At 43.2% G+C, this 16,863-nt stretch overlaps 1 protein-coding gene across 1 annotated transcript; it reads right to left on the bottom strand.

Moving 5' to 3' along the window:
- Nucleotides 1–677: 677 nt before the first annotated feature.
- Nucleotides 678–6,790, bottom strand: IPP (intracisternal A particle-promoted polypeptide). The gene is made up of 8 exons (XM_061344918.1): nt 6,484–6,790; nt 5,873–6,304; nt 5,425–5,580; nt 4,525–4,692; nt 3,602–3,739; nt 3,191–3,313; nt 2,304–2,524; nt 678–1,364 (listed from the first exon to the last, which is right to left on the bottom strand). Exons 1-8 carry the CDS (start codon nt 6,788–6,790, stop codon nt 1,140–1,142), a joined length of 1,770 nt encoding a protein of 589 aa, XP_061200902.1. The 3' UTR covers nt 678–1,139.
- Between the last annotated feature and the right edge of the window lie 10,073 nt (nt 6,791–16,863).

Below are 16,863 nucleotides of genomic sequence, written 5' to 3'. Positions count from 1 at the left end.
CAGAAAATGCAATCGTATTGTGCAAAAAGCAACTTCAAGTATGTTAAATGAATCTAGAAATAACTCCAAACTCTTAGTATTGCTCTACTAAGTGTATCCGAGCTAAATATAAACTCCTTAAGACAAAACACACTAATAGCACCACTTCAATGCTGAATGCAAATAATTCTATCACAAAACCCTCATTTTGCTCAAGTCTCGAAGAGGCAGGGTATAAGATGTAGCAAAGATGGAGATACGTACCTTGTAGAACAGCATGTATTGCAATGCCAAGCCTCAGTGTGTGTCACACAGCATAAAACCACATTTAACTACAGGGGGGTGGGGGCAAAAGGCTTTCCCTACATTTTTATACTAAGAGCAGTCCTAAAGAGAACAACTAATCTAATGAATAGCATTTCCATTTAAAATTAATCAGAACTTAAAAAGGAGGTAATCACTGATACCACTGAAAAAAGCCTACGCTGAAGTGGAATGACATTATTAGAACCATGAGAATAACCTTCCAAAACAGGAAAATCTCAGCCACTTACCATCCAAGTTAGTGAAGTGGCCAGAAAGTAAATATCCAATTCATATTTAATGCCCATCATGTCCAGCAGCAGCAAAGAGGTTCAAATGCATCGAGGTCATAAGTAGAGGTACTAAGTCTTCCTTGTCTGCTATCTTCCTTCCCCCCCCCCCCCCGAAAAGGACAACTAATGCTAACCAAGTAGCCCAATTGCTCTTACCTACAGGTAACTTCTAGCTGTTGGCAGTAATCTCCTTCCAGATTGTAAAAGCAGCTAAAGATGTTAGCTTTGGTGCACTTTACAGTTAACAATCTGATTACTGCCCCTAACATGCTGGAATGATTTCTTCAGATTCTTATAGGGCATATTCACCACTTATTTCAGTAAGCTAAATGGAGTCAGAGCCATTTCTACTCTTAACAGGATACCTCCTGAGACAGACATCGGATAAGCCTATTTACTTTGAAGGGCGAGAGTTGTTGTATTTCCTTCTGCTCAGGAAAAGTCCTCTGACCCAATTCTCCACTGTCTCTACTGAAGCTCCTGTGTTACATTTCTGACCAACGAAACCAGAAATCTGAGGAGGCAGATTTACTCATTCCTTGCATAAATTCTCTTTGTTGTGTTTTACAGCACAGCTACACCTCCTTCACAGCGGCTGGTGATCATGTTTGCAATTTCAGTCCAACTGTCCATATGAGGATTATAAACTTCAACAGAGTCAGAGGTTACTGGAGCAGCAAAATCATGACTGGGAGCTCGGCCTCCCGAGGCATAAAGAAATCCATTCACAGCCACAACACAGACACCAGCTCTCGGTATCTTCATCGATGCAACTTCAATCCACTTTTCCTAATGAGATGGTGAAATAGTCAACAAATAGTTTAGGGGCAAGCCCCAACTCTGATAAAAGTTTAAATCTTAAAGACTGAAACATATACAAAGAACACTACATATACTCTTCATAGGCTCAGGTGTGGCATTTGTACAGAATCAAGAGGATCATCAAGACTGGAATGACAGCACTTTCACAAGCAGTCCAAATCATGCTAGTTACTAGAGTCACATAGTGTCTGGACAGAACTCCTCTCCCTTTCCTCAGTCACTGCAAGATGTAGTTTGTCTCCAAAATAGAGAATGGTACACAGTTTGAAGTGGAAAATAAGGAAAACTAGATTCGATTACAAAGGCAAAACAGAATGGCACACTGGATTATGTTTTGCTTTTAATAGTAGCTGCTGCTCCAAAGAGCATCATGGGAACACGAGCAATAGCAGTCAGGAACAATGTCTTATCTTATTCAAAAGTTTAAGTGTTCAAAGTGATTTTTCTAGTCATGCTGAAACACCACTTTCAAAGTGGAAGAAAGATCCTCAACTTTTTTCAAAGGGCAACTCTTCATTTTTCAGGGACTTTCTTTCTCTCTAATCAGATCAATTATCATTCTATTGCAGAGGGGGAATCTATCCCCCATCTTAACCCTAATATGTATTTACTAAAGGACAGTGTATCTATGCATCATCAGTATTGGTTTGCTTTCAGTTTTGCAAAAACCCGCATGTAACTTTGTAAACACACCACCAAGCTAGATAGCAACATTCTACAGACTGGTTAGGACAGACACCCTGAGCTCACTGAGGCTTGGTTTCACCCAGATTAGCAGCCAGTAGTGAAAAGGAAGTCGAACTCCCAACTTTTTTCTTTTTAAAGAAAGGAAGTAGGCCCCCTCTAGGCCATCTTACACAAAGTTGATGAAATTTACATTTATGAAAAAAAGGGACTCTACCATACCTCTTCAAAGGAGTATTTCTCCACAGTAGCAAGTGCATCCTGAGCTTCATTCCAGCCTCCCACAGCATAGATACAATCGTTGAGAGCAGCTACACCAAGATATGCTCTTCGGGTGCCCATTGGAGCTAGCTCAGACCAACGTTTAGATATTGGGTCGTAGACTTCAACAGAACGTAGCTCTACTCCTTCATTGCTGATACCACCAACAACATAGATCAAACCTGTAGAAACAGTTTCTCCTCTGTTAGGTTTCATAATACAAAGATTTGAAAGACAGAAAATGTCTGTCACAATACAGTTTCAGCCCAGTATTAAGATGGCTTAAGAATGCCAGATAAAAATCCTCCATTTGTCCATTAGCAACAGACATAGAACTTTCAAAGGAGTACCTTGGGGCTCAAGCACTAAAAGCTCTGATGAAAGCAATAATTAATAAAGTATGGGGGAGAGAATTCAGAAGGCTGCAACTGCTGACCAGGCTTGGATTAAATGCTTAATAAGCACATTTATAGATCAAGTCTTTAGACATGCCTGTCTTAAAATCATGTGTGGCAACTCTTCAGATTGTCACAAGGAAACACAAACAAATGCAAGTATGGAAGGTAGATAAAAGCAGTATTGGGAAGGATAACCAACTGTTAAAAGACTAGCTGGGTAACCATACCAGCAGCCATATAAAAACTGTGTCCATGAGAGAAAAGGCAAAAAGAACTTTATAGACAGTCCTTCAATTCTGCAAAATTAAAGATATGGTGTTGGAAGAACAAATAAGTGAGGCACAAGCATGTGCAACTGACAGCACAGTATGAGACAAAGGTAAAAATTAAACAAAGCTTCAAAGTCCAGTGCCTCTCAGAACTGTTTATGGATACAAACTTAATATTCACCTTGCATTTCACAACAGCCAAAGCAGTAACGGGGCACAGCCATGCTTCCCACCACATCCCAACTATTTTCTTCTGGATCAAATCTTTCAATTGTGTTGCCAATCTCTGCACCAACCCAACCTCCTGCAAATAAGAGCAAACACAGGAAAGAATTTAACAACATGAAGCTTTGTGTTAGCTGCATTTTTAGACATATGGGACACTGTTCCAGAACAGAAATAAGTTATAACTGAATGATAACTAATCCACAAAGATTTGGTACACTAACGCTCAAGGAAACAGCTGTTTTTCAAAACTTCAGTTTGCAAATTTGCAACACCAAGATGTAATATTTAAGATCAAACCAATTTACAAGTTCCATGAATTAACACTTTAAAAATTAACTTCACCTAGAAAAAAAACCAAACTTACCCAAAGCATAGATAGCACCATAGCATGTGCACACTCCCAGTCCACAACGAGGGTGGTTCATGGAAGCCACAGTGGTCCACTGCTTAGTAACAGGATCATAACATTCAGTACAGTCAAAAATCATTGAGTCCTTCTCACCTGAATAATACAACCAAGAACAGAGAAAAGGGAAATGCAACGTTTTGCACTGCAGGTAAAGAAGCATTCTTCAACTCCTTCCAGGACAGACAACATTTGAATACAAGGTCTTTCTTTTAGCTAACCAAACAGCCAAAGTAGCAAAAGCTTTGTTTATACTGAGAACTGAATCATCACTAGGAACAGCTTTCATCAACAGTTTCCCAAAACATCACTGAAAGCATCAGAGGGGCAGACAACCACAGTGCTACACACTTTTTACTCCGTAGCACAACTCATGGTGTTTTCAAGACCAAAGAATACGCTCCGCAATGACAAAAACAGGCATTCTTTAATGATGGGCTAGTACAGCTGAGCTACTCATCACATCCTCGAGCAAACATACATAACAAGCCTTTCCAGGTAGGCAGACAACAAGTAGTCTGTCTTGTACTGCTGCCTTTTAGGCTACGGACTTCTGCTGAACTACAAGTGAGAAAAGAAATGCTGTTAGGGGTGGTACAAAGTCCACAGAATATCCAACTATATACTATATGCTATATATGTCAACATTTCTGCACATGTCCACATGCCTACCTGTGAGTTGCTACACCATGAGAGAGCAGGTTAGTAAAAGATGGCCAACATACGAGCCCAAACAGTGCAGTGATGGTAGAGAACCAAGAATCCCCAACTCAATTGTTACATCCAGAAGTTGTATTATCTACTCTTGGGTTTCTCAGAACCACTTACAAGAAGAGTTCTTTAGTATCCATGTTAGAAAGAAAGCATATTTCAGCAGTTACCTCCAATGGCATAGACCATTCCTCCCACCACAGCCACACCGAGCCCACTCCGGGCCTGGTGGAGAGACGACACTGTGGTCCAGTAGTGGCTGAAGGTGTCAAATCGCTCCACACAGCTGAGGGCTCTACTGTCACTCCAGCGTCCTCCTTGCAGTCGGGTGTACCCACCTAGAAAGTAACAGCTGAGTAAGAGCTTCCTGCTGGTTCTCAGGCTCCTGTATCTAAACCATTAGAAAAAAAAAGAGAGTATGTTCATTAGTCACTTCTAGTAGGAACTGGATTTTTCCAAGTAGCATCGTTTCTCCAGCACACAAGGAAGAATGGTTGCCTGGAGAGTCACATAACCTGTGCCTGAGCCGCTGTACCTCAACACTACAAATATCATTTGTGTTCTTAGCAAAACACAGAGACCAGCCTGTGCTATCTTAAATCAATGTTACTTTTCATAGGGTGAAACAAGAGCATTCCCTTCCAATACACAGCTGCAGCTTTGCTGAAAACTTGCAATTTCGATTATCTCAGCACATGAACCAAAGCATCCTGGACAGAGAAAACTTCAATCTTCAAACAAGGAGTACAGTGAGCTCGTGTACACCATTCCAGCAGTGAACCATAGGCAAATCCTCTGCTGATTTGCAGCTTTCCATCCTAGGCAAATAATTTCTAAAAGACAAATCTAGGCTTTGAATGCCATGTCGTAAGGACAAGAAATGCAAACGCAGGACTCCTGTGTAACTCTAAGCAGAAAGCAGCTAACATGGTAACTCAGCCAGATGAAACGTTTTGTTATTTTTATATCTTTTGATTAAAAATAATAAATTCCAGTATCTCCATCAGTACCGTAATAAGAGATACTACTTCATCACTTGTTTTACAAGGTTCAAGCAGCCACATTCTAACCTACTGCATAAAGGTACTTCCTGGCTTTCCTCCGGGGACGACCTTTAGAAGCTTGCAGAAAACTGCTGACCTTGTTCTCTTTGGGAGATTTACAGACTTCACAATATTCTTTCAGCAGGGTTTGCAGGGCCACCCGAAGGCTGAAATCTGGAATACCTTGAGGAAATAAGGAGAACAAAAAAAAAAAAAGGCACAGTGAAAAGTTACAGATTGATGAAAAGTTATGTTCTCCTAAACAGGCAGGCAAATCAAGATTGCCTACTTGTATAAGACTTGTTTTTAAAGCAAGCTGTGCTTATTTGTTAAAAAATAGAACTTGTTTGCTATAGAATAAGTCTTTTCACTCATTGTACTATTAATCTATAGAAAGCCACCAAAATCCAGTAACTGAACAACACATGGTTTGCTCAGATACAATCATCTGGTATTTTTTCCTTCTTTCACTTACTTTCTATGTATTTTAATAGCCTTTGTGCTGGTAGCAGAGGGAATCGAACAGGCTCCAATACTTCTACGACAAATTTCTTTCTTTTCCCCACATCCTTCAAAATCCATTGCATTGCCGCTATGAAAACCTGGTACTCGTCCTCGATGCTCAGGTCCTCACTTCGCAGGATCTTAATCAGCTGCTCTTTTGTCAGCGCCAGGAACTCCTCCCCGCTCTGCACCTCCAGGAAGTGTGCATGGATGTAGCTCTCAGTGAACTCCATCAAGTCGTGACAAGCGACCTGCTCCGAGAACTGGAAGAAGCCGATGCAGTTCAGCGGGTCGATCTGCCCCTTCAGGAACTCGCAGCAGAGCTCCACCACCTCGTTGAGCTGCAGCATGTCAGCAGCGACGATCAGCTCCTGAACGTTGTGCTCCCCGACGTTTACCACCCCTGCGGGCACGCACATGACAGCGGGGCTGTGTTCAAGGCTGCGATCGCCAGGCAGCCTGCACCCTGGCCCCTGCCATCGGACAAACGGCCATGGCGGGTACCCAGGCTAGCTGTCGGGCAACCATCACCCTGCCCGGCCGTCGGGCAAAAGATCCCCATTGCCCCCCATCAACCGTTACCTGTATAGATGAAGTCAAGGAGCGTGTGGAAGGTGTTCGCCTCGATCCCCGCGATCCGCACCACATCCCGGCCGGACTCCTTCATGCCACCCGCGAAGAGAGCCGCGAAGTACGGGCTGCTGGCCGCCAGCACCAGGCGGTGCACAGCGAACACCTGCGGGCCCACCTCGAGCCGCACATCGCAGAAGCTCTGTCCGGCCCGCAGCCGGTTGATCTGGGCCAGGAGGAGGCGGGCGTGCCGATCAGAGACGGAGCTTACGGAACTTACAAAGCTCCCGCCGCCCTTCACTGCAGCGGCGCTCGCCATCACAGTCCCTGAGGTACCGGGAGCCCCCCCCCGCCTCGAGGGGCTGCCCTGGCGCATGCGCGCTGGCGCCAGCGGCGCCCGGCTCAGCCCTCCCGCAGCGCATGCGCTGAGGGGGGAGGCCGGTGGCTGGGGTGAGCCCTCGCTTCATTGAGGCGATAGTGTTTCGTTATGGCAGGCTTCTCAAAAGAGCTTCTGCTGAGGTGTTTTCTGTGCTGAGGACTCTTCTCCGTCAGCGGGTGTAGGAAGCGGATCTGTCCTAGTGGTAGTAGGTCTGTCTGATCCTTTATCTACGTGCTTGCCTTGTCGCTTGGCTCTGTGGAGCCTGTTCACTCCCACAGGCACCTCTGGCCACCAAACCATGGGCGTGCTGCCAGCTCTGTGAGGAGCTTTCTCGTCTGTGGTTAAAGCTGGTCCCCTGAGAGCTTTGGTCACTGCGGCTGGTGCTGAGGTAACTGGTGAATGAGCTGTCACACAGTCTGTCCCTCTATCACATTCCCGTCAGGTATGTTTTTGCAAAGTGAATTCTCAACCACCTTAATCTGTGTTTGGGAGAGAGAAACATGGCAGTCTTGGGGAGAAACCACAGCTGCTGTCTGCCTGGGGGAACCCCAGAGACAGGAGACACTGCCTGCCATTAGCTCAGGCCTGTGGCATTGGAGCCAGAGCTGACTGGAGGCTGAGCCAGCCCACATTCCTCCTTCCTTTAGCATCATGCCATGTTTGGGCCTTCCTCTTCCTTCCAGCACGAATGTTTCATTCATCACAGTGTCTTGTAGCACTACCGTGTGGGCCGCTGGGGTCAGCACTGATCCTGAGCCAGAGCATGCTTCCGTCTTGGTCGGTGTGATTCATGGAGTCACGGCATGCCTCAGCACTGAGTGAGGGAAGAGCATCACATACCGAGTTACACGCACACGGTCACTGGGCCTGGCAGATCTGGCACTGATTCTGAGAGAAAACCATCCCTCCTGGGTTTTCCACAACATGACAGGCAGCCAAAGCAAAAAGCAACCAGAGAGCCCCTTGGAACACTTCCATATCTATTTACTGTGAGACTGGGAAAGAAGAACGTGTCTGCTTACAGTTACAATGATCACGGCCCCTCAGGCTTTTCTCATGATTTTGTGTTTCATTGTAATAACTTTTAAATGTGCTTCTGGAAGGAATCTGAATCATGGTACTCTCTGGGGACTGGTGGTTTCTCCATTCATCAGCATTACATTATTGACAATAGAGTGGTAAAATTACCTTTTGAGCTGGTCTTAAAAAAATAGTGACCTAGATAGAAAATAAGGTTTCTGTAAGCATGCACAGTTGGATGCACGCTGATATAACTCAGTCTAAATTTTAGGCTAGGCTAATAAGTGCTTTGGGATTTTCCTTCAGTTGATGAATTAGTAAAGAAACCAGACCCCTCTCAATGCTGACATTTTATTCATTGGAAGTGGCCTGTGAGTAAAGGGCTTAGAATTCTCCTAAATGCCAGTGGCTCAGTGGCTGGCTGATGTCAGCTGTTAGACACTTGGCCAGTATCACGATTTCACACCGTAGAGCCAAATTTACTGACACAAAATAGCGTTGCTGAGACTGCTAATTTTGCCCTGCAGGCCTGTCCTGTCCTGTATTAATGTGGTTGAACGGCTCTGCCTCCAGAAGAGGGCACTGCTTTAGCGTGTTTCTTCCGTACCCGTGCAGAAGCTGTACAAGATGGGGCTAATGCTCTCCTGTACTATTGTGCATTTCCCAAACGAGCTGTAGATTTTCAAGAATAAGTCTAACAGTACATTTGACAGTGATAAATTGCACTGTGTAATGAGGAGCTTCTGATTAACTAACACCAACTACAGTGAAGGAATCAAAAAAGTCTTCAATTTGAAGTTAATAGGCTCCTAACATGGTATTTGCCAATAAGCCAGCTGAATGCTGGCTGACATATAGGACAGGTGACTAAAAAAGCATGCCTTGTGCTCCTCACCATGTCCCCCTGTTCATGCCTGCACAGAAGTGCTGCTGTCACAGTGCCAAAACCCCTCAGTGAGAAGACTCTCACAAACAAGTGATTTAGGCTTTATCTTGAAAAACCCCTGTGCTATGTCAGAGCGCCATGGAGCATTGCAGTCCTCCCCGTGTTATCCCAATGAGGCCCATGCTGCTCAGATTTCCCTGGCTGAAGGCTTCTCAGTAAAAACTTTCCAGATGCCTGAAAGATGTTCTGCGGAGCTAAGACGTCTGTGCTCCCCCTCTCAAACCCTGCAGATGGTGCTGTTACCACAGGATGGTATTCTGAACGTGCAACAAAAACGGGTGGCTAGGATGTCACGGCAAGATCTTTGTTAGACCTGAGGTTTTGTTGGTCTGGGGCTTCTTCCCCCCACGACCCTTTCCCCCCCCCCGAACTCCATAAAGAGGGCGTTTAGTCTCAAAAACACCTAATAGAAAAACAACTTATTTAAAAGTGCAGTTGTGCCTCTAGTCTGTGTCTAGTCAGGAGCCTCTCCATTATACCTATAGCTTTAGGGATCATTCTGACTTACTAGTCAAGCAGTATCCTTACCATACTTGGCTTGTCTCTGCTACTTCTCTGTTGCAAAGGAGACATGAAGCTCAGGCCTTGACTATTTGTAGGTATGACAAACCCTGTGGGATGTCTTGTGATAGGGAGCCACTTTCCATGAAAGTCAACTAGAATGTGCTGGGTCAAATTCTTCCCCCCCACTTTCAGTGGGTATCAAATCTTCACTTCCCGTTCCAAACAGTGGTGTATCTCTGCACTTGTCCTCTGTGCTAACGCATCTGCTAGATATAATCTTTCAATGGTACTGTTAATTAGAATAGTCAGTTACTGTTTTAATTACTAATTACCCATTGTAGTTACTACTCATAGGTTAATGCACTTGACCTGTCAGAAGAGAGGTGTTGGACAGCCTCAGCAAAATGGAAAGGAGCATACATTGTGTTTTGGTGTGCGGGTCACAAAACCTTCCTAGGATACAACAATTTTTGTTCTCCTGCCCTAAGTTTCATAAGGACTTGAATTCAGACTTCTCCCAGAGAAGCCAAAATTGCAGAGTATAGAGCCACTAAGAGTTTGTGGGGACTAGAAATATCTGTAGTGCACTAAACTAAATTTCTTAACCTTCCAAGACATCCTCTCCCTGTTAAAGCTGACATTAGCCTAAGTGTCCCATTTACTCCAGATGCCACTGCATGCCCAAGGCAATGGTGCAGATCAGCAGTCTCTGTTGACGCACAGTTTAGTGCAGTGGTGTTACGTGCTGCGTGATGAATCTGCAGCCCCTACTAGGGGTAAGATTAGAGAGGCTCCTGCAGTTCACAGTCATGAAACATGGAGGAGAAGAGAGGCTCCCTGGGCACTTTCATGGTATCTCTCAAAGACAATGGTGGTTAACCTGTTATCTCCCCAGTGGGACTGGTTATCATGTTGTCTACTCAGTCAAAACCCTCTAATAAGTGCCAGGCATTAGATTCTAATTAGATACCTGCATAAATCGGTTGTCTGTTTTTACGTGACATATAAGCTTTAGTGGATGAAGAAACCTCCCTTTGATGTCAGAATGTGTCCCATCATAGTGGGTAAAGGCTTCAGAGGGACATAACACATTTTCCAGACTTAAGCCAGGCATGAAAACATTATCTCTTGACATGTTTGGGCCAGCCCCAAAAGCTGCTACGTTCATTCTTGTGAGGGTTAATGAATCCTGATGATTACGTGTGTGTGTGTGTGTGTGTAAGGTAGAGGTCTGAACTGGAATTCACCCAAAAGTAGAGAGCAAGAGGGGTCCCCAAAGCCAGTCTTTCTGCATAGGCAGCCCCAGAATACACAGCTTGTGTGAAAACTTTCACATTTTCACACTGCCAGCAAGGTGGTGATGGCTCTGTCTGTTACTCAGCTGAACTGTTAATGTCTGGGGAGAGTGTAAAGCTCAGTGAAGTGCCACTCTGAATGATTCTCCTCTTAACTTCTCATCTTTAGAAGCCTTTGTGAAGTTTTGAAATTCGTAATTATTTTTATTACTTTTTCTGTATTAAGGTTTCAGGTAGATGTGATGTTAAAGTAAATGTCTGATATCAGATTTGTCAGTCCAGGCAGGTTTAACATTCTTGAATTGGGTATTGAGAAACTCTCCTGAGTATCCACCTCGTACCAAAGGTACTGAGAAGCTATGCTAGAGTCCAGCTGACTGCAGTGATGCCCTCCAGTGACCAGCCACATCACTGGAAGCCATTTGGCAGACAGCAAAAGTGGGGAGCATGTCTGAGCTGCAAGAGCCTCCAGAGGGAATGTAACATTCCCAATGAGTAATGCACACATAGTGGTTTGTGATTTCAGGAGCACTAGCAGTATTTCACTGCTGTGCTCCAGGCTTCACCTTCACAGTAGTGTTAGGTAGAAAGGTGACTGGTGTATGATAAAAAGTAATTAAAAAAAAAAAGAAAAGCAAGCCCATTTTCCAGTCTTAAAGAATGCCCCAGCAATGAAATGAGTGTGTCACCTGAGCTGCCTGTGTGGAGAGGGTACCCTTACCTAGCAGGTTTGGAGGAATTCTACTGACACTGGAAATGTTGTGCAACATGCACGGCTACAGTTCCCCACCAGTTAGAAGATTCTTGTGTTGAAGCCATAGATCTGGAGTAATTCCAGGCAATCTGATTTGAAGTAAACATCCTGGATACAGTGTGTCAGATACTAGTATGATATTGTTTCAGTCTTTCTCATTTCTCCTGTGGGAATAATCATTCCATGGAGAAGGAAAGTGATCTAATGAGGGAATTAACTCAAGAGCTTGAGCACTGAATTAATCACAGCTGTCTGAGAGGGGAACCAAGGCAAACTCCACAGAGAGCTCACTGCATTTCCAAGGAAGGAGGCCAAAAGAATACTAAGACTTGGATAGCAGTTGGTGATCAAAACAGACACAGGAGAGATATGCTTTTAGTAGCTAAAGAGAATCAAAACTGTGAGCAGTGAGAGTTTCCCCTCTAATTTCTCTCAGGAGTGAAATCTCTGCTATGGGATCGCTGCAACTTTTTCTTGCAGAGGTTGAAAGCTGCCAGATTATTGGGGTCTGATCCTAACTGTGTCCCACACTTCTCTGAAGTAGATGATTGATTTGAAAGCTTGGCTCTTTTTTTCACACCTAGAATTGTCCTGCAGCTTCGTGCTGAATGAGACCTGTTTGCTAAAGTGATTTTATCAAAGGTGCTGGTCTTATTTTTGCCAAAAGGAAAAATGAGTTGTGCTTGAGAATTATCAGTCTTCAGGCACGTGGGACTTTAGTCTTGCCATTAGTAAAGCCTGGCAGTGTTTCAAATTGTAATCCAAATCCTAATGCTTTCTGGACTCTTAACTGTTCTTGTCTAAAAGGGAACACAATTATTTAGACGAGTTAAGAGCAAACACACAAGAGCCACATGAGATGTCTAGAGCATGTGGCTTTTTTTTTTTCCCCAATGACTCCAAGTTATTAAAACCTTTTGAACAGGAAAAAGGAAGGAAAATAACCAGAAAATATGCATAAATGCAGCTAATTTTATTCTCTTTATTTTACATAGTCATCAGATTTATATATCAGAAGCATGTTTGCGCTCCTAGAATATATTACACTTGCATTGACAGAGCTTGTGAGCTGATTTCATTGAGAAGATGGATAAAGTTAAACTCTGCCTGATACCCACCACATTCCACAGCCTGTGTGTGCATTGGGGTCATTCCAGAAGCAGCGCCTCAGTGGAATGTGAGATACATACGTCACAAACTCTGAGTAACTGTTAGCAGGATGTCTGTAGGTCTTACATCTGCTTGCTTTGTGAGTCAGGACTTCCAGGGCTCCGCATACATGGAAGACTTAAAAGAGTAAAACTTCCTCAATATGACATTTCAACTGTAACTGGCATAGATTTACACCATGTGTCCCAGCTCCTTGGCTGCTCTGCTGTTCCCTTGTCATGTATTTCCCATGTCTTATGTTTCCCTGGATGACATTTTTCCTTGATTAACCTTTCCTCAGTCCCAGCTTTTTCATTTCCATTTTCAGAATTTTACCTTTGGAGGCCTTGACTAGCTCTCTGGTCAGAAAGATTGTTTTTATTGTCATCTTGTCTTTCAAAGTGCTTGCAAAATCTCTACTTCATCATCTGAGTAAGCAGAAGTATTGACTAAAATCGGAACAGACCCTCTGTGATTCCTAAAAGATCTGAGTTTAATGACAACATACTCATAGTAATACTTTAATATATTTTTTTAACCAGTTGTGTGCCCGTGTTATGGTGATTTCATTTGCACTTTGGTTTTCTCAGTTTGCTTATCAGACTTTTAGATCAAACGTTACCAAACCCCTTATAAGGCCACATCTCATCTACAGCTTTCCTTTTTTCTGGTGGCTGCTTGTTTCTCAGCAAGAGAAATCAGCCTGTTTTGACATTATTTGCCTTAAATAATCTAACAATTATTATTTTTAGAATCATAGAATCATAGAACAGTTAGGGTTGGAAAGGACCATAAGATCATCTAGTTCCAACCCCCTGCCATGGGCAGGGTCACCTCACACTAAACCATGTCACCCAAGGCTCTGTCCAACCTGGCCTTAACCACCAGGGATGGAGCATTCACGACTTCCCTGGGCAACCCATTCCAGTGCCTCACCACCCTCACAATAAAGAACTTCCTCCTGATATCTAACCTGAACTTCCCCTGTTTAAGTTTGAACCCATTACCCCTTGTCCTATCACTACAGTCCCTAATGAAGAGTCCCTCTCCAGCATCCTTATAGGCCCCCTTCAGATACTGGAAGGCTCCTATGAGGTCTCCATGCAGCCTTCTCTTCTCCAGGCTGAACAGCCCCAACTTTCTCAGCCTATCTGCACATGGGAGGTGCTCCAGTCCCCTGATCATCCTCGTGGCCCTCCTCTGGACTTGTTCCAACAGTTCCATGTCCTTTTTATGTTGAGGACACCAGAACTGCACACAATACTCCAAGTGAGGTCTCACAAGAGAATTTTAGAATTTTGTTATTCCTCAAGGCACGTGGAAACGCACTGTTTAATAACTTGTTCTGTTTTTTGGATGCTCAGGTTTTTGCAGTATTTTATTTCATAAAATACTGGAGTGTGTCCAGAGAAGGGCAGTGAAGCTGTTGAAGGGCCTGGAGCACAAGTGTGATGAGGAACAGCTAAGGGAACTGGGGTCATTCAGCCTGGAGAAAAGGAAGCTCAGGGTAGACCTTATCTTTCTACAACTACCTGAAAGGAGGTTGTAGTGAGGTGGGGGTCGGTCTCTTCTCCCACATAACAAGCAATAGGACAAGAGGAAACAGCCTCAAGCTGCACCAGGGGAGGTTTAGACTGGGTATTGGGAAAAATTCTTCACTGAAAGGGTTGCTGAGCACTGGAACAGGTTGCCCAGGGAAGTGGTTGAGTCACTGTCCCTGGAGGTATTTAAAAGATGTATAGCTGTGACACTTAGGGACACGTTTAGTGGTGGACTTGGCAGTGTGAGGTTAATGGTTGCACCCCATGATCCTAAGGGTCTTTTCCAACCTAAACAATTTGGTGATTCCATGATTTCTGCATAACTTTTGTCCAAGGATCACCTTACAAAGCGTAACTCCATCTGCAGTGTGAAATAAGGCTCTGATACAAGACTTGTCTGTGCTAGCCCTAGTTCTGCAATACTTGCAATGATCAGATAAGTCTCTTACTGTCTCTCTCCCACTGACTCAGTTTGCTTCTCACTACTTATTTTCTTCTCAGGTATATTTTGAAGATTAATGAATATTTATAAAATGTTCTGAGTGAAACCTACACATGAAAAATGCAACAGAAGTTGAAAATGCCATAATTACCGATGCTTATTATTTTTTTAAAAAGGAAGCTATGTTGCAATCAATATCCATGGAGAATTATGAGCTATAAAAATAAACTGAGGACTAAAGATACTCCAGGAAATTGTGGCTGGAACAACTAAACTGAAGGTGAAAATCAGTGAGTAACCTGATGAAGAAAGCCTTGCAATGGCACAAGATGCAGCGGGCAAGTTTTGTTAATAATGCTTAGTATTGAAATATGCAGAGTGAAGTATTTGTATTACAGAAGGATGATGAAATCCTTTCCAGCCTGCAAGTAATTAAAGATGAGGTTCATCATCATAAGTAACATTAATAATTTTAAGGCAGCCGGCTCAGATAACTGATACTAGAGAGAGCTCTGACAGAATGAACAGAACAGAGACCTCATCTGTAATAATAACTTGTGGCATTTCAGTGAAATTTCAGAAGTCTCACAGTATTGTGCCAATGTTTAAGGAAAGCAAATTAAATAAACAGAGCAAGCAGGATGACCCAGCAGCTGAGTTATGGTTAATGTGACACCAGTCCCAAGCAGCACAGTCCAAAAGCTGATAGTCAGCCAGGTCATAAATGAGTCAATAACTAGTGATAATTTTTATTTTTATCAACATTGCCTTGTTGATAAATCCATTTTAATTTATTGATAAAGGTTGCAAGTCTGTTTCCTACTGATTAGTGCAGGAACATATTTCACAACATATTTCACAAAGCATTGGATGTACCATTGTGACATTTTGATAAAGATCTTAGTTGACTCTGGTGTCACTAAACACAGAGACATTTCAGTTTTCTGGGTCAGCATGGGTCCAGAAGCAGGAGGTGTGCTTTTGAGCTGTGATGCACAGCAAGCACCTCCCAGATCAGGTTAGCATTAGCTGGGGATGACTGCAAGCTTTCTTTCCCCTGACTCACCTTCATAATGATTTTTAGTGTTATTTTTCATTTTGCTTTATCTGAGTTATCCTAGCCTTTCTGTAAGTGTAAAATTGCCACTGAAAGCATTCCTGAGTAACACAGAAATTGTCTAAAATGTAAGTTACTATGAGTATAAAGCAGATACACACAGTGGGTTAGGAAGGTTGGCATAGTCACACAAAGGATTTGTAATACAACCAAGCTCAAAGCAATAAGCCGGAGAGCTGAAATCACAGTTCACACCCCTGGGACGAGGGAGCTGTATAATGGAAAAGAGTAATGCCAAGAAAAAATGAGGAATCACAGCACATGGACACTGGAGTCATGCAGAGAATCAGAATGATGCTGCAGAAGTCTGTAGAGAGGCAGGAACATGGTCCTCTGTCTGTAGGTCACCCTTAACATTGCCTTGGAGTTTGGCTTTGATTTGTACAATCTAGGAAGGATATTTGTGACTGGAGAAGCTACAGAGGAGAACCATAAGTATCATGTAGGGAGAGAGGGAATGTCTTATGACATACATAAGTTAAATAGAGCTGAGATAGAGCTAATTGCTAAGAAGTGGCTTGATGCAGTGTATATGCTGCTGAGCAGAAAATCAATGCTGGCTACTGAAGAACTCTTTAACGTGACAGGCTTCAGCAAAACACACTGGCTGAAAGATAAATTAGGGGTAATGTTTAACACTGAGGAAACAAATTGGACAATTCTCTGTTATTTTGAATTTTAAATCAAGACTGAAAGTCTTTCTGGGTGATACCTTCTATTTAAATAAAACATATCTGAATCAATAAAAGAGTGACGAAGAGGTCAGGACAATTTCTATATTAGGGATAACGGAGCATTTTTTGACTTTTTGGCTCAGAAAAGAGATTAACTGGAGGGAATGTGGTAGCTCTGCAAAAGCACTGGGGTGACAAAAGAGTCAAATGGTTTGAGTTGGGTACATCATGATTCAGTGTGAAAGTTATGAATAGGAGCCAAATGGTGTTGGTCCCTTAGCTGCTGTAAGATCCAGTGCTGCTCAAGAACATGCAGTAACCGGTCTCATGGGTCATCCTGAAACTAAGCATGGAAGAACTGTTTGTTAAGAGTGGTTTCAAGACTAATTTAGCCAGAGCAAAGAGGATAAAGTGGAATGTGAAGAAAAAGAGCAGAAACACAGGCAGAAAGAGTTGTGCTATACTTAACAAAAAACAGGAAGGAAATCTTTGGCCATGGTGATAGAGAAGTTGGTGTTGTGGCATTGAGAGGGGATAATTAATTCCTGAATTTTGAGCCCAGCGAAATAAA

This window comes from Neopsephotus bourkii, unplaced genomic scaffold, assembly GCF_033783945.1.
Source record: "Neopsephotus bourkii isolate Nb327-2 ecotype Australia unplaced genomic scaffold, CSIRO-AGI_Nbou_v1 NB_234, whole genome shotgun sequence".
Classification (NCBI taxonomy): domain Eukaryota; kingdom Metazoa; phylum Chordata; class Aves; order Psittaciformes; family Psittacidae; genus Neopsephotus; species Neopsephotus bourkii.
Note: the sequence above shows the minus strand (reverse complement) of the source record. Positions and strands in the feature narration are given on the sequence as shown.